The sequence below is a fragment of the Eulemur rufifrons genome, chromosome 7 (assembly GCF_041146395.1).
Source record: "Eulemur rufifrons isolate Redbay chromosome 7, OSU_ERuf_1, whole genome shotgun sequence".
NCBI classification, from domain to species: domain Eukaryota; kingdom Metazoa; phylum Chordata; class Mammalia; order Primates; family Lemuridae; genus Eulemur; species Eulemur rufifrons.
In genome coordinates this window covers 64,888,636-64,913,115 of record NC_090989.1, presented here as the reverse complement: position 1 = coordinate 64,913,115, position 24,480 = coordinate 64,888,636, and the positions used below count along the sequence as shown (strand labels likewise).

At 40.2% G+C, this 24,480-nt stretch overlaps 1 protein-coding gene across 3 annotated transcripts in view; it reads left to right on the top strand.

Moving 5' to 3' along the window:
* PARP9 (poly(ADP-ribose) polymerase family member 9) overlaps window positions 1-24,480 on the top strand; it is a 41,903-nt gene that overhangs the window by 13,149 nt on the left and 4,274 nt on the right. For all 3 annotated transcript variants that reach the window (XM_069475108.1, XM_069475109.1, XM_069475107.1), the window contains 7 exons: window positions 1,776-2,623; window positions 5,109-5,327; window positions 6,503-6,721; window positions 11,716-11,773; window positions 13,950-14,330; window positions 17,554-17,696; window positions 19,793-19,967. In XM_069475108.1, coding sequence (XP_069331209.1) covers window positions 1,776-2,623; window positions 5,109-5,327; window positions 6,503-6,721; window positions 11,716-11,773; window positions 13,950-14,330; window positions 17,554-17,696; window positions 19,793-19,967 — 2,043 coding nt within the window. The remainder of the gene's footprint in view (window positions 1-1,775; window positions 2,624-5,108; window positions 5,328-6,502; window positions 6,722-11,715; window positions 11,774-13,949; window positions 14,331-17,553; window positions 17,697-19,792; window positions 19,968-24,480) is intronic.

The following is a 24,480-nucleotide window of genomic DNA, read 5'->3' as shown; positions in this document are numbered from 1 at the left end:
CCTGACTACTCAATTGCTGCTTCTTTTGGGTAATTGAGGCCACTAGAGGTCTTTCTAAGTGGCTCAGATTAGAAATGGGAGTTGAAGTAAAATATAATTACCACATTTTATCTATCTAAGGATGCACATTTTTTTCACATTTTAACATGTCTGAAATAAAGCAGTAGTCTTCCTATCAATTGATGGTGTGCCACAGTTCAGTTGGCGTCATTTTTCCTTTCTCAGAGGCGTATAAAAACAATGTCTTAGAGCCATGAAATATAGTGTTGTAGGTTGGGTTCTCCAGGAACCAGAAGCTGATATGGAGTTACCAGTGCAAAAGGTTCATGGGAAAGGAAAAGAGAGGAAGCCAGATTGGTCAGGTGGAGCCATCAGACTGCAATGAAAACCTGACACAGAGATTGCCCACCAGAGCTATCCCACCTTGGGCATACGTGGCTTTGCTCTGCCATCAGTGGAGGCTGCCCTGAGAAAAGCATGATCTTGGCTGAAAGCTGAGATAAGCCCTAAGGGGCTAATAGCCAGAGACTGTCGGCTAACCATATTTCCTACTTCATAACCAAATTAAAGGTATATCTGAGCAGCACATCTTCTTGTCTGCCATGATTTTTAGTCAATTAGTTTTAATTCTGCCAAAATTGTGCCATGAAACTAGAGTATCATGAAGAATTATTTACTGTAGCAAACACTCTCAGTGTCCACTCATACTGTCAGTGTCCACTAATTTGCTGGTCTAATGTCCCCCTCCACTGCTCCCCACCAAGGAGCTACCTGAACCAATGACCTATTAGAAGTTGGATAAATATCTCAGCTCCTATAATTACCCCTCTGATGATATAACGGAGGCACAGCATCTACACTGTCTCCCAGTGCAGTTGAACTTCATTTGCTTAGTAAGCTACCCTTTGTTCATTTATTTTGTCTTGCTTTCCTACTTTGCCCTCGCCACCACAAGCCTACACTCAGATCCTCATGTCAGGGTCTGCTCTTGAGAACACAAACTAAGACACTGACAAAAGCAAAAAAGTTATAAAATCTCCACATATTTTTTATTCATAATTAAGTCCCTTCCAATACATGTGCCCTAAGCATGGGTCTTTCCAAACTCACCATGTTTACATACATTTAAAAAATTCATGGCCAGGTATGGTGGCTCACACCTGTAATCCTAGCACATTGGGAGGCTGACGCAGGAGGATTGCTTGAGCTCAGGAGTTCAAGACCAGCCTGAGCAACGTAGCGAGACCCTGTCTCTACCAAAAATACAAAAATTAACTGGGCATAGTGGTGCATGCCTATAGTCCTAGCTACTTGGGAAGCTGAAGCAGGAGGATAGCTTGAGCCTGGGAGTTTGAGGTTGCAGTGAGTTATCATGATGCCACTGAATTCTAGCCTGGGCAACCGAGTGAGATCCTGTCTCAAAAAAAGGAAAAACAAAAACAAAAACCAAAAAAACAACCCAACCAATTTCAGGAGCCCCCATATACACAGTTTTCTTATCACCATCATTGTATCATAGTAGCTACCACTTATGGAGTATTTACTATATGCCAGGCACACAACTATCTACTTTATGGGTGACCTACCATTGAGAACTCTTGAATATCCTTGGTTTAATTACATATCTAGGTGAGAAGAATCAGGAAGGGGGCTAGAGGAAGTTCATTTCTCTTTTGTACATAGGGAACTCAGTCTCCTGGAGTGAAGTGAGATTACATCCTTCTCAAAGGAACTTTGCTCGTTTCTTTATTTTTTAATCTTCTCTCCTTTTCCAGAGACTGATACTCTCAGAGAAAATGATAGTTGGCAAATTCCCATTAATCACCATGACTTCAAAATTTTAAAAAATAATGAGAGGCAGCTGCGTGAAGTCCTCCAGGAAAAGTTTGTCTGTTTCTCTACCCTGGTCTCTTCAGCACTGGAAGGCAACAGCAAATCTTTTCAAGTGTTCAAAAAAATACTGACTCCTGGACTAGAGTTATCTGTCTGGAAGGGTGACCTAACCCAACATGCTGTTGATGCTGTGGTGAATGCAGCCAATGAAGATCTTCTACATGGGGGAGGCCTGGCCCTGGCCCTGGTGAAAGTTGGTGGCCCTGAAATCCAAGAAGAGAGCAAAAGATACATTTTCAGATATGGTAAAATATCAACTGGTGATATAGCTGTCACTGGAGCAGGGAGGCTTCCCTGCAAAGTGATCATCCATGCCGTTGGGCCCCGATGGAGGGAAGCAGATCCACAGGGATGTATCAGTATGCTGCAGAGGGCCATTATAAATATTCTGGATTATGTCATCTATAGAAATACTCACATTGAGACAGTAGCAATTCCAGCCCTGAGCTCTGGGATTTTCCAGTTCCCTCTGGATTTATGTACACAGACCATTGTAGAAACTATCCAGTTTCATTTGCAAGGGAAGCAAATGTTCGGTAATTTGAAAGAAATTCACTTGGTGAGCAATGAGGACCCTACTGTTGCTTCCTTGAAAGCTGCTTCAGAACGCATCTTAGGGAGGAATGAGCTGGACCCCTGGTTGAGTCAAAAAGCCATCCATCCTCTCAATACAATGGTTATGAACAATCTGACTCTCCAGATTGTCCAGGGCCACATTGAACTGCAATTGGTAAGTCTTTATTTTTATTCTCTTGCACTGCCACAGGTGATCCCTGAATTGTTAATTGCCTATTAAATATTTTTTTGAGCATACACTATGCAACACTGTGTAGAAAACCTCTTGTTAAGGTTAAGAATATGTACAGTGATGGGTACATGTAGTCTCAGCTACTCAGGAGGCTAAGGCCAGAGGATTGCTTGAGCCCAGGGGTTTGAGACTATCCTAGGGAACATAGACTCCATCTCTTAAAAAAAAAAAAAAAAAAGAAAGAAAGAAAAAAGAAAAAGAAAGAAAATTTAAAAAAAATAAAAAAAAACCCATTTTTTTTTAATTTAAATTTTTTTTTTAAAAAAATATGGACTTCAGAGTCAGGCCATCTGGATTTGAATACCAGCTTTGCCATTTACTAACTGGGTGACCCAAAGCAAGTTACTTTACCTTTTGGTCTTCAGTTTTTCTCATCCGTAAAATGAGGATAATGATAGCACTTATAACTTAAAGCTGGAATCAATATACATAAAATGCTTAGAATCGTGCTTGGTACATGATACGTGTTTATAATTATTATTGCTATTGCTGTTATTCTTAGGCACCGTCAGGAACTAGAACAGTCTTTGATCCCAAGGAACCTAAAATCTATTATATTCTTATGGAAAAAAATTCTTTATTTGAAAAATCTCACTGGGGAGAAAAACCATCTCAGCATTGCTGAAGCAACCTGTCAGTGGTAAACAAAAGTAATATTTGTAATACCAGGACATTATTAATGAAAAAAATTAAAGTAAAACAAAAATAATATTTAGGAATACTCGAGTACCCTGGCAGGGAAGGGAAGGAGTAAGGGGAAGAGTGAACCTAGGTATTTCTGAGTTAGTGCGGCTCCCCTGCTAGACAGAGAGCACTTTGAGTATGGGGATCATGGCTTGTTCATTTCTGTAGCCCCAAGGCTTGGTCTGGGCATGCATCTAGCTGTTCACCAAATTAACAATGAGTAAGTGGAGGCGGCAGCAGGGAGCAGGGACTGCAACAGAGGGAGAGAAAGAATATAAGGCTATATTCTTTTGTTTTCTGAATCAGTGAGGTCACACTTAACACTGTCGTGGCCACAATCAAATAGACTTAATCATCAGTAAAAATACCACTTATCGCCAATAAGACAATTAGAGAGAAAACTGAGGGGACCCCAAGAAATGAAATATTTATTCAGGATGTCATTAGCATATCAATTTAAAATTAAAGTGGAAACATTCTAGTTGAATAACATCCCTTTAAGGGAAATTTTATTGCATTTATTTATTGCCAACAGTATTAGGAATTTTAAAATGTTTAAAGGATGCCAATAGCCTCAGATTGCAAATTCTAACTGCACTTTGAAAGTGAAGCATTCATTAACATCCCTGAGAATTACCTAAGTTACCCCAAAATGGAAATAAAGCTATCAGGATGATTAGGGGAGTCAGGCATGGGAGGAGGAAGGGTACTACCTCCTTTAATGCAGCTGTGAGGGCTAACTAGGAGATGATATTACTTAAAGTACAGTCTATTTCTGAAAAGACAGATGAAGAACTGGTAAAAGTGGTCACCTGTAGCATGGGTGGGTGAGTGGGAGATCTGTGGACTCCACCAAGAGGGAGGCCTACTTTTCATTGAAGACCTTTTCATCTCATTTGGACTTTCTTTAACCGTGTACTACTTACCTTAAATCATAAAAACATTAGGAGGTAGAAAGTTCCTGAGGAATTTTATTTCTTCTCTATTTAAAACAAAACAAAATCCCACACAGAAATAGAAAAAAGTGATGATGGTGGGGCAGAGAATGAAACCATTTATTGATAGAGCTTAAAACAAATCACAGAGAATGCTCAAAATCTAAAAATATGGGTGGCGTCATCCAGCCAGGGGCTAACATATTTGCAATAAAAATTATATCATCCATATAGTGACATAATTTCTGAATAGGACAAATAGTTTCATAGCAATCAAATGATCACTCGTTGGAAATATGAGTTTCTATCCATTATTAAATGAATTTTTTGTGGATTTAGGATCTTCAAAAAGTATTTTTCAAAGCTCTTCAGGAAAATAAAAATTTAAATTAGTCATTTAAGAAGAAGGAATTTGGCCGGGCGCAGTGGCTCACGCCTGTAATCCTAGCACTCTGGGAGGCCAAGGCGGGTGGATCGCTCGAGGTCAGGAGTTCAAGACCAGCCTGAGCAAGAGCGAGACCCCGTCTCTACTAAAAATAGAAAGAAATTATCTGCACAACTAAAATATATATAGAAAAAATTAGCCGGGCATGGTGGCGCATGCCTGTCATCCCAGCTACTCGGGAGGCTGAGGCAGTAGGATTGCTTAAGCCCAGGAGTTTGAGGTTGCTGTGAGCTAGGCTGACGCCATGGCACTCACTCTAGCCTGAGCAACAAAGCGAGACTTTGTCTTAAAAAAAAAAAAGAAAGATTTTAACAGTAAATCCTGTCCTTTCTTCCCTTTTCAGACAGATGTAATTGTTAATTCTGCACTCCAAAGTGGTGTTGGTATAGGACTTCTGTCAAACTCAATTCTACAACAAGCAGGAATTGAAATGAAATTGGAATTGGATAAAAATGCTAGACTGTTTGAAGAGTCCCAGTTTGTAGTGATCACGAAAGGATATAAATTGTCCTGTCGATATATATGTCATGTAATTTGGCATTCAAGATTTCCTAAATATCTGGTAAGTTTAAAATAAATGTGTCTTTATGTAGCTCCATAGTCTATTCAGTCTTTATTAAACTTGCATCCTTTCATTACATTCATGAAATATTGTCAAGTGGTATAGTCCCTATTTTTTAGCACACTTGTGTATACCAGAAATACTGAACAAGTACAATTGCGACAAATTATCTCAACAAGTTTAATTTAAAATGTTACCTAACCCATGGCTAAATTTTAAGTGGGCATACTGCAAATAGACACTGGAGCATCCAAGCTCCCTCAGTCTGAACACTGGTTCACCTCACCATACCCAGTGACCCTGTAGGCCTTTTCCTAAGTAGGTAGGAGATTCAGCCTCTCTGTATCTCCCTTTATGTGTTAAATTCCAGGAAGAGCTGGGATTTCCCTTCTGCCACCATTCCGGTCAAATCTATTACCTGTGGTCTCTTCCCACCTGTGCCTGCTGTGGAGCTTGGCTCTCTGGCTGACTCTTCACCTGAGGCACATAAAATATCAGCATTAAAGAATAGGGGTACCCACTCAGGTGTGGAAAGAGGAAACTTAATCCCCTCCTCTGCCTTTGTCTATCTTTTTTCTTCACCATTTCTTGTCCTCTCTTGACTAGAGCGCTCTCTAATCCCAAATTGGTCCTCCAATCTCTCCATCCCTCAGTTTTCCAAAGTTCTTCCACAGACAGCCTTTCTGTACTGGTATTCAATTTGTTGTTGAAAAGTTGATGGAAGTTTGTATCTGCCAAAAATACTAGCACTTCTCCAGGAGAAATTACGTGATTGATCTTAATGACACTGAATAAACGCTGCTTTCTTATTGTAATCTCTTTCTCCTTTGTTAAACTTCCAAGAGCTCTTTATATTGACCTGGAAGTGGCAGATGAGTGGGGATAGACTGATGGTTGGCTCTCTGACCTGGGACATTGGGCAAGCCTACATAAACTGGGAGAAATCACAGTGCTCAAATGTCCTGAATAGCACAAATTGAGCCACTCAATTGCTGGAGTTTCTCATCATCTAACCCTGTAACTGTAGAGTGTTCCCTCTCCCGCCCTCTGAGGAAGCATGGACATGACCCCAAGGGAGTGGAGGTTGACATTGTAAAATATAGACAGGATCAAGGGGTAAGTGAGGTCTTATTTTTGGCTCAAAGGTTGATCTTAAATTTGTGTTTGTCTTACAGATATTGAGAAATGCAGTGAGGAAGTGTTTGGAAAAATGCCTTGAGCTAAATATAACTTCCATTTGCTTTCCTGCCCTTGGGACTGGAAGCATTGGGATAGAGAAGGAAAAAGCAGCAGAGATTATGTTTGATGAAGTTTTAACATTTGCCAAAGACCATTTGAAAAACCAATTAACTGTAAAGTTTGTGATCTTTCCAGGACAACTGGAGATATATGAGGTAGGTTAATATCTTAGAAATGTCCTATAGTTCATTCATTCATTCATTCAACATCTGTTTGGCATCTCCAATGTAAGACATGGTGCTAGGTGCTGTATCACGTGGTGGTGTTCTAACTTGGTGAAATTTAGTTTTTATAAATTTCTTACCTCTGACCTGGTATAGAATGTCCTTATAGAAGCCACGTTTATCCCACTGTCTAGCTTCTCTCTTTTCTTTTGTTGGCATTTATTCTTCCCTCTGCTCCTTAAAGGTAAGCAACCTCTTAGTTTTGGTGTGAGGTCCTCTGCTCCTCTCTCTTCTCTCTCCCTCCAAGAATACAACTGTTCCTAAGACTTCTGCCATAACTTCTGTAAAGTCCTGTTTTCAGAGCCAACTTCAGACCCACATCCCCAACCCTTTCTCATTTCTGTTTGGATCTATGACTGTCATCTCAAATCCAATATATTTAAAATAAATGACTTGTCCTCTCCTCTACGGTCGATGAATTTTCCCTCTGAAATCCCTGTGAATCTGAGCTTTGCCTCTTACGGGCTGTGTGATCTTGGGCAAGTTAGATTACTTATCTGTGCCTCAGTTTCCTCATCTTTTAAAAGGGGGATAATAACTACCATCTGATAGAGCTGTTGCGAGGATTAAATGAGTTAATTCATGTAAAACACTTAGAACAGTACCTGGCACACAGTAGGCCCTTCGTGAAGGTTAGCTGTTATTATATCAACTGTAATGAGCTGTAGTTCACTGAGTGCTGAATTATTACCAAATTAAAGTGACTTATTTATCTTTTTTTCCAACTAGATTATAAATTCTTTAACAGCCGGGGTGTGTCCTACTTTTGCCATATCCCCAGTATTGCCCTCAAATTCAATCTATTCTTTCTTAACTCATCTGTAGGTGACCTCAGAATCAGCTGTGGTCTAACAAAATGGAGGGACATGTGTTGCAGGGGAGTTTGTCTTGTGTGTCTGAGTATACAGATCTATGTGTTTAGCTTCTTTAGTTTTCTCTTCTCATTTCAGCTTTTTGTTTGAGAATGGACAGATTAGGCTGAGTTTCTAACATGTTTATAAGTCCCTGATATATTTGGCGTCATTAGTATTAATATATATTGCTGTGCTAGTCTGCCTTTAAAGTGCCAACCACCCCTTTGCTTTATTCTTGCTTTGGTGGCATTTTCAAAAAGACTTTAATGATGTTAGGGAAGAATGAAAAGGAAATGAAATAAGATACAGCAGCTTAAAATAGGTTTTTAAGACATAGGTTTCTGTTTCCGCTGACAGCAACATCCAAGTGCTAGTGAGACTTCCTGGCATGTGTCTGGGTTTGGGGTATAAAGGGCCTTGCTCAGTGCCTGGCAGAGAGTGGCCCCAAATATTACTTCCCACCTCCTGACCTGCTTCGTGTGCGGTTGCCATTTTATCTCTCCCTACAAGCAAATGAATTTATACTTGTTCTAGTTTGCTTTTTCCTGGAGCAAGTGGAAAGGTTCTCATTCCTTCTGCTGCCAGTTAGACATGGGGAGATTTGGAGCATTTGTAGCTGATTTTGATGGCTGCTTTCAAGCCATCAGTGTGACATCACTGACGGCGGAGCTGGAAGAGGTGTTCACAGTGGGCTCTCGTGAGCTAACGTAAGCCGGTGCCAGTACACCTCCGTGCCTCATCCACAGCTAGCTGGTGAGATGGTGGCACTTGACCCAGGGAAGTAGCTCACCTTCTGATAAAATGAACCATCCTGTCCTTTGAATGAAGTGCATCAGTTTCCTCCAAGCAGAGGACTATCCCTGGGCCCAGAGAGGTGCCCTGAGCACATCCCTGAACTGTTTGTAAAGCACCATATTCAAATAAGAGGAATTAACCACATCTAGAATAGAAGGTTTATTCTCTCCAACATACAAACAAAAATGTGCAAGGCAGTTCAAGAAAAGTAGAAAGATCAACCATAGTCTGGGGGTTCCCCTAGGGGCTAAACATAAAAATAGTTGCCATGTATCGCATGGGCCAGGCACTGTGGTAGAAAGAAGCTGTCTCTCATTTCATTCTTCCCTCAATCCTGGGATGAAGAAGCCACTGTTGTCATCTCCATTTCATAAGTGGGAAAACATAACCCAGAAGTTAATATGCACACAGCTAGTCAAGTGGCCAAACCAAGATCCCGACCTGGGTCTGTCTGTCTACCCCAAAAGCCTGTATTCCGAATGAACCACTAAACAAAAACACAGAAAAAATAACTTGAGAAATGATACATCTTTTAGTGTACACAAAAGATACATCTTTTGTGACGCAAAGCAGAAGATTATCTTACACGGTGAATTACATTATATAGTGAACATTGACCACTCCTTCAAGCTTTTTTCAACATTAACACTATATTATATCCATATGGAGGTATGACATATGTATACACTTCCAGCCTTCTAATAAGCCTGTCTTTTCTTCCTAAGTAAATCTTGTAGTGAGAGATGTGTGTACAGACAGATGAAAAGACAACTTAAAAAGAGCCTCACAAAATGGATTTGTCAAATATCCAGAGTTGACCTGAGCCAGGAAGACCAACTTACACTAAGCTCACAATAAAGTGATATTTATATTCACACACTCATATTTTCCAATTGGGAATTGACAGTGAGTAAATAATTCCCCAGCTGACTGAAGTACTTGTGTTCACCAGTATTTCATGATGATAAGGGGCCTAGGTGGAACTGAGTATCTATAAAAGGCAATGGATGGTTATTTAACAAATATTTATTGCCCATCTACCTTGTGCCAAGCATTGTGTCTTGTAATAAGGAACGCTTCTCCAGGTCACATGACTGACATCTCTCAGATTCCGTGTTAGTCACTCATGAACAGAGCTGGCACACCACTACCAAATTCTTGCCCTTTAGGTCTACTTTTCCAAACTCCCTGCAGATCATCTGCTTGTTATTCACACCTGCTTTCTTTAATGTTATTGCTACTGATTGTTACACTTTTCTTTCACATTCAATTCAAAAGCCTTGCCCAAGGATTTCTAACCCTGCAACTCATCTGACTTTTAAAGTGACTTCTGGAGAGGGCTAATTTTTATCCATTGTGTATGACAGTTCTTATTAGTCTTCTTTTGTTTGTTTGTTTGAGACAGAGTCTTGCTCTGTCGCCCAGGCTAGAGTGCAGTGGTGTCATCATACCGTCTTGCAACCTCAAACTCCTGGGCTCCAGCGATCCTCCTGCCTCAGCCTCTTGAGTAGCTGGGACTACAGGCATGTGCTGCATGCCCAGCTAAGTTTTCTATTTTTAGTAGAGATGGGGTCTCACTCTTTCTCAGGCTTGTCTCAAACTCCAGAGCTCAATGAATCCTCCTGCCTGAGCCTACCAGAGTGCTAGGATTACAGGCATGAACCACCATACCAGGCCATTAGTAGTGTTTTTATTGGCAGATAATGTTACCTCATTTGTTTTATTCCCAAGTGCTTGGATGAGGAGGGCATCTTCCCTAAGTACCTTGTCAGAACCTCTCCAGGTACTAAATATGCTAAGGTTGAGGGCTGTTTGCTCTTTAAATAGCAGATGCAAATGCAACTTATGAAGAAAATGCCCTATAAATGAAGAAACTTCATGTTAAAGTTCAGATGCAAAGTAAAATCTAGTCTTTATCGCAGTAATTGCCATCTTTTCAATGAAGTAATTACAGATGCTCCTTGACTTGTGATGGGATTTCGTCCTGATAAACCCATCATAGGTTGAAAATAAGGTAAGTCAAAAATGCATTTAATACACCTCACTTATCAAACATCGTAGCTTAGTTTAGCCTACCTTAATTTAACCATGCTCAGAACACTTGCATTAGCCTACAGTTGGGCAAAATCATCTAACACAAAGCCTATTTTATAATAAAGTGTTGCATATCTCATGTGATTTATTGAATACAGTACACTGTAGAGTACAGTGTTGGTTGTTTGTGTGATTGCCTGACTGACTGGGAGCTACGGCTTGCTGCCACTGCCCAGCTTCACGAGAGAGCATTGTACCACATATCACTAACCTGGGAAAAGGTCAAAATTCAAAATCAGAAGTACAGTTTCTGCTGAATGGGTAGGACTTTTGCACCATCATAAAACCAAAAATTCCTGAATTGAACTATTATAAGTTGGGGGCCTCTGTACTGCCAATTGTATCTACTTTGAACAAGGAAGACAATGGATATGGTGGTTCCAAACACTAGGAGAGAGGTGTTATTTCATATAGACACTGTGTTAAAAAGATCTGCATGGCAATATGTACAAATCTTTGTCTATAGACTTTCATATAATAATTACAATAGCTAATATATACTGAATACTTACTATGTGCTAGGGACAATTTTATGCACTTTATAGGAATTGGCTTATATAAAACAGATCATTTATTCAATCTACAAAGTTTGTGAGTATATAACTTTTTAGCCAGTTGTAGTGGCTCCCGCCTGTAATCCCAGCAACTTGGGAGACTGAGGCAGGAGGATCACTTGAGCCCAGGAGTTCGAGGCTGCAGTGAGCTATGATCAAGCCACTGCACTCCAGCCTGGGTAACAGAGTGAGACCTCATCTCTTTCAAAAAAAAAAAAGCTTTTAAAAGTAAATGTGTTTTATTAATTACAAGAGCATCTGCCTATGTATGTCTTCTTCAGTGACATATCTACAGCTTTAGTTCAGTGCCTAACGTGCAATAAGCAGGGAATTAATATCTGTTGAATGAATGAATGGTTATATTTTGCCTTGGAATATACATTCTTTTTTAATACCAGATTTTGGTTTTCTTTCCATTTTTCCTACACTGGTTTGCCATATATGTTTTAACAGAATGTGATGCTCTTCCTTAGGACTTTCTTACAGGCTGTTTTAGATTTGTGACAATAGGAATGGGAACGGACAGTGGATGATGTCAAATGTGGTGTGTGCAGGTAAAGAGAGAGATTTTGGTGACAGTGGCTATGCTCCTTGCTTAGGACTCACTGCTCTGTTTTGCTTCTTGTAGGTTTTCAGTGCTGAAATGGCAAAGAAATCCAAGATGCTGGGTCTCAACAATTATAGTGGTGAGTAAGAAATTCACAGGCCTACAAGTAGCATGTCCTACAAGTAGCATGTCCTACCGTTGACTCATTCTATTTTTGACTATCTGAACTAATAGAGGGGAGAAGAAGAAGGAATAAGCCAAATATATTTCATTGTGCTCCTGCTTGGATACCAACCTACTCTGTACCTTGACCATGACTCTGCTCTTGCTTAGTCCAGTTTCATGATATGTCCAGACGGAGGCTGAGTCACAGTATATAATCCACAGTGTAGATAGTTCATTTATAAATAGATGTCTGTAATTTTTTCCAAGAAAAAATTCTGTCCTGCAGAAACTGGCCAAGCCACTCACTCTTTCTGCTCTGAACATCCAAATGGAGTTACTTACCAATCATTACAGAAAACACATCTCAGTAATACCAGATAAATGGGTTACTCTATGTTACTCAAACCTGAGTACTCACTGGGATCATAATGGAAACTTTAAAAACCAAAAAAACAAACAAAAATGTGTATAGGCCCCAACTCTGTGGATTCTGATTCTGGAACGCTGGGTCTGGGCCAAGCATATATATTTTGAAGGCTCCTTAGTCAATTCTGCTGAGTCAGGTTTGGGATCGCTGGACTAAACCAATCCTAATTGTTGGGGGCTGAGGAAAAATTAGCTTTGTCTGATAACTCCATTATTTTAGTGGAGTTGGGTGGACTGAGATGGAATCGTCAGTGGCCTGGCAGTGCTGGAAGTAAAGAAGGGGAACTTTAATAGTTCTTGTCTGGGACTGTGCTTTTTACAAGCCTGTTTAATTATCTGTACAATGATGATAATGACAGACTGTTGTGAGGATAATTGGAGATTATGTAAAAATGTCTACAAATTGCAAAACATTAAACAAATGCCAGGGGATAAATAATTCATGAGAAAATGGACAAACTCCCCAGGTGGCCCAGGGGAGGAAGAGATTCCTTCCGACTGGAAGATATCAAGAATGGATTCATGGATGAGATGGTTCTAAGCTGGCATTTGAGGATGGCAAGATTTTCAGTGTCCAGAGATGGTAGGATGGGGCACCCAAGGTGAAGAAAACCCACAGGAGCAAATAAATCCAGTGCATATTTGAGGAACCACAAGGAATCCAGGGTAGCTAGATAAGAGGAGGAGTTTTAGATGAAGATAACATAGAAAAGGAACATATAAAGGTCTATATGTCATGAATATGAATAATGGGGGCAAGTGTTACCATTTAATTCAGCAATTCTTGAAGACATCTGTAAAGGAATTGATAGCATAAGATAATAATTGACATTAATAATGATTAATGATGATGATCTCAGATTATCAAGGAAAGGTTAAACTGTTTAGGAAGGCAGGAAGGTGTGTTTCCGTCAGAAATATTTAATTCATAGTTAAAATTAAATGTGTTTTGGTGCTAGAACAGTTATCCTTTAGTGATCTGAACAATTTCGTTATCTAGAAGAATAGTGCTTGCTTTGGCAGCACATATACTAAAATTAAAATAATTACATATATATTTATATATATTTACATATATATATATAAAAATGGGGAGGAGTGGCTCCTAACTCCACTCTTTAAATAGCAGAAGGTCCATAGTGTCCTGTCATACACAGATAAGATATAATAAGGACTCCTGGGTAGTGGAGTTATAGGTATTTTTCCTTTCATTATAGTTTGATAATTTTCTAGTTTTTCAATAATAAACGTGTTATTTTTATAACCAGGGATTTATGTTTACCTGTTTTTAAAAAAATAATTTTCAATTTTTAAGCTCTATGGCTTTCAGAGATACTTGATTTTAAACTTGGTAATAGCAAGAGGTTAAGAGAATTCCATTTAGCAGGAAGTAATAGTTAATATCCAGGGTGAGATCGCGAGGTGAACTCACCTGTGGACTGACAAATGCAATACAGCAGAGGCAAGATATGGGAAAGCCAACCCGTTGAAGATAAAGTCTGTGTTCCCAAGGAGGCTGACATTTTGGCGTAAAGATGTGTTTACATTACATATGTAGATTTCCTTTATACTCAGCCCAGCTTTTAGGGATAGGTACTTAATTAGAGCTGCTACTTCTGACAATGGTGACAATATCATTGGGGTAAACACTGGCCATGGTGTGTTGTTCTGCACTATTTTAAAGCCCAGTAGCCTTCCGTGGTTGCTTATGGTAGTCATTTCAGTCCTCCAGTTGACCAGAGAGGAGAAAAGAGAAAATGGACCTGAAGCTAGATCTTCTGTCATCAATTTGACACTATGCAACAAGGAAGAGATGTGTGAGGCCAAGGCATGGATCCAAAGCATACTGACCCTCCGGGACCAGCACATCATTAAGAATAATCATATTCTGTACCTCGGGAAAGAGGAACATGACCTTTTGTCTCAGCTTCAGAAAACCTCAAATGTCTCCATCTCAGAGATTATCACACCGGGAGCGGCATGGTTAGAGATTAAAGGAGCCCAGGCTGACCTCACTGAGGCGGTTCTGAGCATTGAACATATGTTGTGCAAAGTTCAGGAGGAAGTGGCAAGAAAAAAGGAGCAAGGCCTTTGGAGCTTGTTAGGTGAGTAACTTTCCCCTAAGTTAGAAAGTCAGCTCTCCCAACTGTTCCTTCTCTGGGGCATGAATGTATGTGGATGTATGGGGTAAGAGATAGAAAGGGAGAGGAGAGAGCAAACCATTCTGGTTCTGTGTTAGGTCATAAACTTGTATGAGACTTTTTTTGCTCTCTTTTTACCATCAGGGTTAGTTTTTAGTAAATGAACACACATACACGCACGCACAATAATGCTTATGACAACATGGGTTGCGTCAGTGGCAATTACATGGAAAGCCTAAGGTAAAACCCAAGCCTAAGCCATGGGGAAAAAAGTACATCTCCGATTCTGCAGATGAAACATTCAAATGTAGACACATTGCACCAGATTAATTTATTTCTTTTATCGAGTTTTATTGCATTTATTTGTTGCTGACAGCATTAGGAACCATAAAATTGCTTACTTTGAGCCCTCTCACCAATGAAATTATTCACTGGTAATGTGAGGTACACTCAAGTATCTCCCATTCATGGGGGCTAAACTCTTCAGGGTAACTGTGGAAATTTGGACCTGGAGAGATCCTTTTAAAAGAGCCCAAAGTTAACTAGGAAATTATACCTTTTCTAATGCCACCCTCGGAAAGAGAGGATTATTTCATTCAACTAGTGCATATTGCACCCATGATTTGTGCCAACCATTGTGGTAGGTGCAGGGGCTACAGTGATAAACAAGATGGACATTGTTCCTGCTCAAGATCTAGTTGGGGATATTGACAAGCAATCAGGTTAGTTATAATAAAGGCGGGTGAAAGTGCTCTGGGAGCGTTGAGGAGAGGCACCTAACCCAGACTGGGGAGATCAGGGGCAGCCTTCTTACAGGTGTCATAAATGGAGAACTGAATAATAAGTACAAGTTAACTAGGCAAAGAAAGTAAGTTTTAAGAAATAAGACTGTCGCAGGGCCTAGATTGTGCAAAACTTTATTAATCACATGAAAGAGTTTAGAGTTTTTCTTGAAATAAATGGGGAACCTTGAGGGATTTTAAACAAAGATAAGATCAGACTTGTGTTTTAGAAAGATCACTGGTTGTAATGCAGAGAAAGGATTTAGTAAGAGATACAAAGATTCAGATGCAAGATTTCAAAGGACACCTTATTTTCACCATGTGTTTGTGTCAAATAAAAATACTTCAGGAGGAAATGCTCAAAGTGAGCGGGAGTTTGTGATAAATATTGTATCAACATTCCACAGAAAACCCAGTGTCAAAAAATGTAGATAAAAATAATACACAAGTGTGAGAACCAAGATTATGATTCCCACTTAGTTTATGGCAGCGGTCCTCAACCTTTTTGGCACCAGGGACTGGTTTCATGGAAGACAATTTTTCTATGGACCAGGGGTAAGGGGAATAGGGTGTCATGGGGCAGGGTGGTTAACGAGCTCAGGTGGTGATGTGCAGCCTGTTTCCTAACAGGTCATGAACCGGTACCAGGCTGCAGCCCGGGGGTTGGGGACTGCAGGTTTATGGGATGTAATGAATGTGGATGTTTAAACTGACACCAGTGTCAGCTCAGGAGAACAGAATACAAAGAAATATTAATCTCCTAGAAAGCTTGTGGCATTACTTTAAATTAACTGCATTCATAAGGTTGACCCATTCTCCCAACTATTGGCAATTTAGAGTCATGTAAGCCCCTTGCTGCAATATGGCATTTTTGATAGTTGATGACTAAGCATATTATTCCACAGCAGCATTTCAGAGGTTCATGCAAATACACCCTTTCTTAATCAGATCTTTACAATAAAATGGGTAATTTTGAGATGAGTGATTATAAGGAACATCAAATATCCATCATAATGATAAACTTTTTTAAAAATTGAAGTTAGGCATCACCTCCCTTTTATGTTACTCTTTTAATCCTTCCTAGTGAGTGCTTCTGACCGTAGAAGTGTGTGATCTTTGGATCCCCAGTACCCAGCCCAGTGCCTGGCATATCGGAGGAGCTCAGTAAAAATGTTTGTTGAACTCAAGTGAACTGCACTCTAATGTTACACCTTATAAATGTGAGCTGTTGCTCTCCAAAGTTAATTTATAGTCTCTTCCTTTGAAGTTTCCTGGCTTTGGAGCTCCCCTGCCATGGAGTTTTGTCCCTCCTGCTTGCTCAGATTTACAACTTGGCTGTTAGTGAGTTCCTCTTGGTTTATCACCTGCCTTTTGTGGTTAAATTGAGACCACTCAGTTAGATAATGTATTGGGGATTAGGTCATTTTAGTATGCTTGGCCTTAAGTCAAACTGAAAATAAACCAAGAGAAAACAGCCTTTTTTGGGTTTCCATTGTCCCCTTGTACATTTAGTCCAAAAAAGAGCTCCCTTGGACAAAAACAGGTTGTCTCTTGAATTTAAAAAAGGAAGGAAGGAAGGAAAGACGGAGGGAATGAGGGCACTAGGAAAGAGGAAAAGAAAGGAAAAGAGGGAGGGAGGAAGGACAAGACACCATAGACTCTTAATCTCCAAATTTTGCTCTTTATTGTTGGGTGGTATCTGAATGATACATGTTCCAAGTATTTTGCCTTGTTCCCTTACAGAAAGCACTGGTGAAAGCCAGGTTTATAATCTTAGATCTTTACTTGCTAGCTGTGTGATATTGGGCAAGTTACTTAACTTCTCTGAACTTTAGTGTCCTTATTTGTAAAATTATGTTAATTATTTCAATGGTGGTGCTGTAATGATCAAACTGGGTAGAGACTGAAATCTCTTTGAAAACTTTGAAGCATTATATAAACATCATATCCTTTTCCATCATTCCTCAATTAATGTTTTCTCATGCCTACCTCTTTTTGCTCATAGGCATTGGGGCTAGAAATAAAAACATTTCCTCTGAGCAACACAATTATATATCATCATATAGCACTGCTTGTGGAAAAAGGGTATATATTAATACTTTCTTTTTCTCACATCTCCTTGGCCTCACAATCTAAGTTATCTAAAGACAAATTTATTACCCCTCTATTTTATCCTATGACTTCTCATAGTATTATAGCTTTCCTTGCATGTCCTACACAATATAAGGCATAGAGTTTAAACTGCCTAATCTCTTCCTCTGAATTTCTAGAATTTGTTTCATTAAATTTCTTTACAAACTCTTTTCCCATTATCTCCAAATAAAGTCACATATACAATAAAGAATAACAAACTCTTTTGCCTCTTACAGAGCCTTGAGACAAAATTTTGTGTTACTCATTTTTAGGACAATGGACTCATCAGCCACCAAAAAGCCAGGATGAAATGAAAGAAACGAATATCAGGTTTCTGAAATATTCAGTGCCTTTAACTCAAGAACTTCAGGATCAAAAGAAAGAGTTTGAAAAATATGGTTTGCGGGTTATAAAGGTATACCTAATTAAGGGGAGGATTTGGCTCTTTGTGCTATTAATTTACTTGGTTCTATAGCCACAAGAGACGCTCACCTGGCTGGAGGCAGTGGCTCATGCCTGCAATCCCAGCACTTTGGGAGACCAAGGTGGGAGGATCACTTGAGCCCAGGAGTTCGAGACTACAGTAAGTTATGTTGACGCCACTGCGCTCCAGCCTAGGTGACAGAGTGAGACCCTGTCTCTAAGAAAGAAAAAAAAAAAGCTCACTTACTGATGACTCTAAGCTGACTCTAAGCTAGCTGCTCATGTACCTGGAATCCTAGGTCAGTAACGCTGGAAGGAGAGCAGGGAAGGGCAGGCATGAGGGGTATAGTTGGAATGAGGAGGTAGAAATGATGTCAGGACATACAGAAGCACAGATTCCAGATCCAGAAAAGAGCTATCTGCCTATCTTTGGGTGAAATAAAAGAAGTGGAATAGCAGTTATCACTGTATTATAATTGTTTACCTATTTTATTAATATCTCTCACTAAACTGTGAGTTTTAAGAGGACAGAGACTATGTCTATGTTGTTAACCATTTATTTTGAAATGTCTGATTTCAATTCAAAAGTTTAGCTTATTACATCTCAAACAAGAAACAGTACAATTAATCAAAGTATGCGCCTAAACTATCAACACAGTTTTGCCATCTTAACAGTAGCTTGTTTATGCCGGCAACATAGAAGCCTGGAGAGCTGGTGGCAATGAAATCGTAGAAGGCGTTTTCCATAGCTTGTTGAGAATTGGATATTTTTCCTTGCAAGAAGTGGTCCAAAGCCTAGAAGAAGTGGTAGTCAGTTGGTGCAAGGTCTGGTGAATACGATGGATGACAAAGAGTTTCCAAGTCCAGCTTCTGTAGCTTGAGCAGCATTATTTTTTGTGACTGTGGTCTTGCAAGAGGATTGGCCTGTCTCTGTTGACCAATCTTGGCTGCTTAATAGCAAGCATCCTCATCATTTCATCCAATTGGTTGCAGTACACATCTGCTATAATCAATTGACCAGATTTCATGAAGCTGTAGTGGATACTACCAGTGCTGGACCACCAAACAGATACCATTAGCTTTTTTTGATGAATATTTGGTTATGGACTGTGTTTTGGCACTTCATCTTTATCCAACCATTGTGCTGAACACTTGTGATTGTCAAAAAGAATCCATTTTTCATCACATGTGACAATACGGTGTAGAAATGATTCACCTTTATGTGGTGACAGCAAAGAAAGGCAAGCTTCAAGATGGTCTCTCTTCTGAAGCTCATTTAATCCATGTGGTACACATCTATCTAGCCTCTTTACCTTGCCCATTTGTTTCAAATGGTCCAATATTGTTGGAATAGTAATGTCAAACCCTGCTGCTAATTCATGCATAGGTTGAGATGGATTTGCTTCCACTACATCTTTCAGCTCATCGTTATCCATCTTGGTCTCAGGTCACCCACATGGCTCATTTTCAATATTAAAATCACCAGAATGGAACGTCTCAAACCATCAACATACTATGCATTCATTAGCCACATCCTTCCCAAATACTTTGTTGATATTTTGAGCTGTCTACACTGCATTGGTTCCACAATGGAACTTATATTCAAATATAACATAATGAATTTTTGACTTATCCATGGTTTCACAAAAATTGCTCTAAAAAAATTTGAAAGATAATCACAAGCCAAAACATGCATTTTAAAGAATAATAAAAAAGAAACCCAAAAAACCAAGAAGTGTCAAAGTGAAATGTCAGCAATATCAACTGTCAAACTTAGTCCTTAAGGAAATCAGACAGTGGATACTTAATAACCTAATATTTTCATCATCAGTGCCTGGCACATAGTGACTGCTCAGTGAATTTTTATTAAATGAATTTATCAAAGAAGGAACACGGGGAATTTTGAAGAGCTAGAAGTCAAAGTAGAGGATTGGGGGGAGGAAAGCCTCTTATGCAACTTTACATGAAAAGCAAATTTCATGCAAATTAATATGCACATAAACACCTTTATTTTTGAAGCAGTATAACAGGCAATTTAAGGAGTAGTTCTCTGGCCTCTTTTTCACTTTTTCTTTTCCTTGGTTGTAGGTGGAGAAGATAGAGAATGAAGTTCTCATGACTGCCTTCCAAAGAAAGAAGAAAATGATGGAAGGGAAATCACACAGGAACCCTATGAGCCACATACTGTTTCAGCAGGTCCCGCACCAGTTCTGCAATGTGGTATGCAGAGTTGGCTTTCAGAGAATGTACTCAGAGCCCTGCGGTAGGTGTCAGCTCCTCATCATTAGGGGAACTCTATGTGGGAATTTGTGAGCAGGCATCAGCACTAATAGCATTTGTTGCTCTGGGGAGGGGGATCATTGGTGACTAGAATTTAGAGGTAAAGTCTTTTGGAAACAGTGATTTTTTTTATTTTTCCTTTATATCTTTTGTTGGTAATGGATTGTACATTGATGAAAGTGTGAGCAGTAAGATCCGTGGTTCTGACCAGGTATGGCAGCTCACACTTGTAATCCTTGCACTTTGGGAGGCTAAGGTGAGAGGATTCCTTGAGCCCGGAAGTTTGAGACCAGCCGGAGCAACACAGTGAGACTCCTGTCTCTACAAAAAAATTTTTTTTTTAAATTAGCCAGGCATGATGGTGTGCACCTGTAGTCCCAGCTACTTGGGAGGCTGAGGCAGGAGGATTGCTTGAGCCCAGGAGTTCCAGGCTGCAGTGAGCTATGATGGCACTACTGCACTCCAGCCTGGGCAACAGAACAAGACTCTGTCTCTAAAAAAAAAACAAAAACAAAACCAAAATCTACCGTTCACTGTTTTTGTTTTTTTTTTTTAATTTACGTGTCCTGTGTCTTATCTGCAGAGAGCAGCTGGGGCTTTTTTTTTTTTTTTTTCCCTTGCTTATTTCAACAAAATTATTACCAACAGCACTGAATCATCCTCATCCCTTAATTAAAAGGGCATTTTCCTAAATTTAAGAAAGTTGGTCTTTTCTCTTCTATCCTCTTAATTTCCTGTAGCCTGCTAGTGAATGAATTAGGTATCATCTGGCAGGTGAAGTGAATAACATCTTAAGATCCTTCTCAGCCATTGGAGTTCTATGTGTAGCTTCCATGTCTCTTCTCAGTTGTACAAAAATATTGTATACATAATTTCTATATTGTCCCCTTTCCTCTTCAGTCACCAGTGAAAAATCCTGGCTTCATATATCTCCAAAGGAAGATAAGCAGTTTAGTAATAGTCATGAAGGGCTACCCAGTAGTGCAGCTTGATTTTGCCTGGTCCATTAAATGTGTGGCTCTTAAGCATCACCTTTCATGATCCTTGCTGTGGGGTCAATTCCAATAGTCTTGATGTCTAGAAAGCAGAGTCTGGAAATCATTTTGTCTTTGTCCCAGAGAGAACATAGGCAATACTTGGGGTAAAAATTGAACATAGACAATTGCTGGAGGTAAAAATAGAGAAATGAATCCCACCAAGAAGTCTTCTGAGTACAACCAAGAAAGTGATGATCAGTATAATCCCTTCATTGGCAAAGTCTTAAAAATCTATAATTTCCATTTGGTCCTAAGCTAGCTTCTCTGCAATCCTCACCCCCTTACTTCTACTTAAACTACTTTAACTAAGATCATCACTATCCTGCTATTTTCCAAATCTAGTGAGTACCCTCTTTTCAGTCCTGTGGCAGACACTGCTAACTGCCTACCCAACATCTATGTACACCTTTCTTCCCAGAACTTCTGAAGTACTCACCATAGCCCCAAGGAGGATAGTCCCAAAGTCTTAGCCAGTCTCATCATCAGCCTCAAGTTCAGGCACTTCTCTCTTAAAGCTTAAAGGCAACATATTGCCCCAACATACTTATTATGTAATGATATGAGATGGAGCAGGAAACTGCAATAAAAATTCCCATTTTGAAAGGGGAGAAGGAAAACACAACAGTCACTGCCTCACACCACTTATCACATGCTGCTGGACAGGAATAGTAAGGATTCCGTATTCTGGGCATAGAGTAAAACCCTTGTTTCTCACTCTGGGAAAATCTTTCTTATCTATTGTGGCCCTTCACCACTTCTAGGCCCATTGCCTACCAGAGGGCCATGGATTGCCTTCCAGGCTAGAATGTGTTCAAGCTGTTGCAGACAGTCTTGTAGTTTCTTCAGCAATATAGTTCCTTTAAAAACTCAGCAGACATGAGGCATATTTGCTTCTGGTCAAGCTTATGTCTTTATAACCCAGCCACAGATCTTGTCTCCAGATAGTCTTGTAAGCCTCAAGATTTTGGTCTTTCACCTCCTGGCCTCTGTGCTCTGCCCATTTCCTTATCCCTCCTCGGAACAGCCACTGCCTTGAGACAGTTCAGGCACTACCCATAATGTGACCTGTGCCAATGGACTCATCTCTATGGGCTGGTGGGCTGGTGAGAGCTCTTAACAGACGGTGCTAGACAAGCCAGGAGACACTAATCTCAATATCACCGAAGCTACTGTCATCTGGCGTATAAAAGTTCTTGGCTTTTTCAGGCCCGCAATGTTCCAAATTATAGAACTCTCAGTCAGTTTAGATGGCTACCCACAGGCAGAGGAGTTTCTGCTAAGAAAGCTTTATTTTCTTTTTTCTATTTATGTTTGCATTCCAGCCAGTTCAGAGTTAATCTAACTTGTAGGACTTGGTTGAATGCAGCCAGAAGACTACACACTTGCCATTTCTCATTGTTTGTTCCACAAGTATTTATTAAGCACATTCTATGAATCAGGCCCTGTGCTAGGGGTGCTATAGATACAGCAGTAAACAAAAAACATGGAGTTCTTGCCCTTACAATTTATAATCTAATGAGTTCATCTGTTGCCCATTCTTTATCTTCTTTCTTTTTCCTCTACAGCTGCGGTCCCCAACGCCCGGGCCCTGGCCCGGTCTACAGTGTCTCTCTAGGTGATTGCACTTGTTCCCACGGCCTCAACTCCTACCTCTATGATGGTCAGTTAGGAATTTCTCACTCTAACCCTCTACCTCTCTCCTGACCTGGAGGTCCATATATCCAACTGTCTTTTGGTCATCTTTACCCAGATGTCCCATGGGCACCTCAAACTGAGCTCTATTTTTGGCCATGACTTTCCCTAAGAAATATGCCCTTTGTTTTCTGATTCTGCCTAACCTGGCTAAATACCATCACCACCTACCTACCAGGTCTCCTAAACCTGAAATGTTACCCTCCTTTTCTCCCTTTCCCTCACCTTTATATCCAGGCAGTCGTCCAGTCCTAGTGACTTAATCTCATGAAAGTCTTGGCCCAGCATCACCTCTCTATTCCTGCTGCCTCAGTACATCTTCCCTTAGACCTAGACTATTACCAGGTCCTTTTCTTGCCTCAAAACACACCCCTACCTAATCTGTCAGTTACTCTGCCACCAGAATTATCATGCTAAAAAATTACATTCTTGCTTAATATCTGTATTCCCAGTTGCCTACAAGATAAAAACCCAAACTCCTTAGCAGAGCATATAAAGCTCTCGCTTTTACACTATTTCACCAGACTCATCACCCACTATGTTCCTCAGCAGTCTAGCCATCAACTGTTGAGAGGTCCTTAAACATGCTGTGTACTTTCATGTCTCTGTACCTTTGTCTGTGGAATGACTTCCCTCCTCACCCTTTTTAGCACTATAAACTCCTATTCTTTCTTCAAGAAATGGCACAACCTCCTGGTTGGCACCTTTCCCAACTCCTGCAGGCCTAGTAAGTTGCTTCCTCCTCTGTGTTCCTGTACTTCCTCCATTCCTTTGTTACAACACTTATAGCTTTAGCACGTACTAGAATCTATAGTCCTACAAAACGCAGGCACAGAACTAGTTTTCTTTCTGGCTCTAGAACTGAACTTTCCCTAGTGCTCATGCGCCCATGTTCACAGATGCAGAGAACTGGAATCTTGACAGTTCAGGGTGAACTCAGTCCTTTTCAGAGGTTTCTTAGTCCCTTCAGGATTTAAACTCCTACAACATTTTGCCCTTTTTCTTCCCTTTTCTCTGAGAGTGATTTCGATGGTGGAAAAGGCATTGTGGGGAAGGTTGTCTGGCTTAGGGCTCCCATCTGTTCTCTGCCTCCCACTACCCTCTGCTAGATAAAGCACCTGGGCTTTGGTCTTTAGCACTCACCTGTGCCCTTTGCACTCAGGTAGTATCTGCACAGGCCACTCTGTCTTTTTCATACTGAAGGAATTCCTTTCTAGGCCATGTCTGTGCTCCTTCTGTAGTGCAGGAAATTTTTGAGCGTGTGTATCCTCCAAGCTGAAAGCAGGTCCTGTGTAATGGTTCTCTTCTGTTCTGGAGTCTTCCTCAGCCATTTCTACTGTCCCCTCAGGTACCAGGCTGAATGAGAGAGTGCACCCAGCAGTCAGGCAATGGTCGCTTCTGCTCCGTGAGTCCCTTCAGTTGTTCTTCTTCCAAAATTTCTATTGTTCTGCCCCCTCTTAACTCCCAGGGCTCTCTTGAGGGAGTGGTGCAGTGAAGTGAGTCCTTTCTCAAACTCCCCAAGAGCTCTAGTCACGTCGCATTTGATTCTTCTCTTCCCATCAGCTGGAAGAAAGAAGTTCTATTTGTCTTGAAGTGAGAAAAATGTTTTTAGAATATTTTGTATTATTGTCTCCTCTGTCGTTTATGTTCTGAATCCTTGAGGTTTTGAGCCTCTAGTTCAGAAAGCCTTCTTCCTCTCAGGAAACCTAACTCTGAAAGCCAGTCTTTCAAGAACATATTCTCCTCTATGAATTAAAAATAATTGTA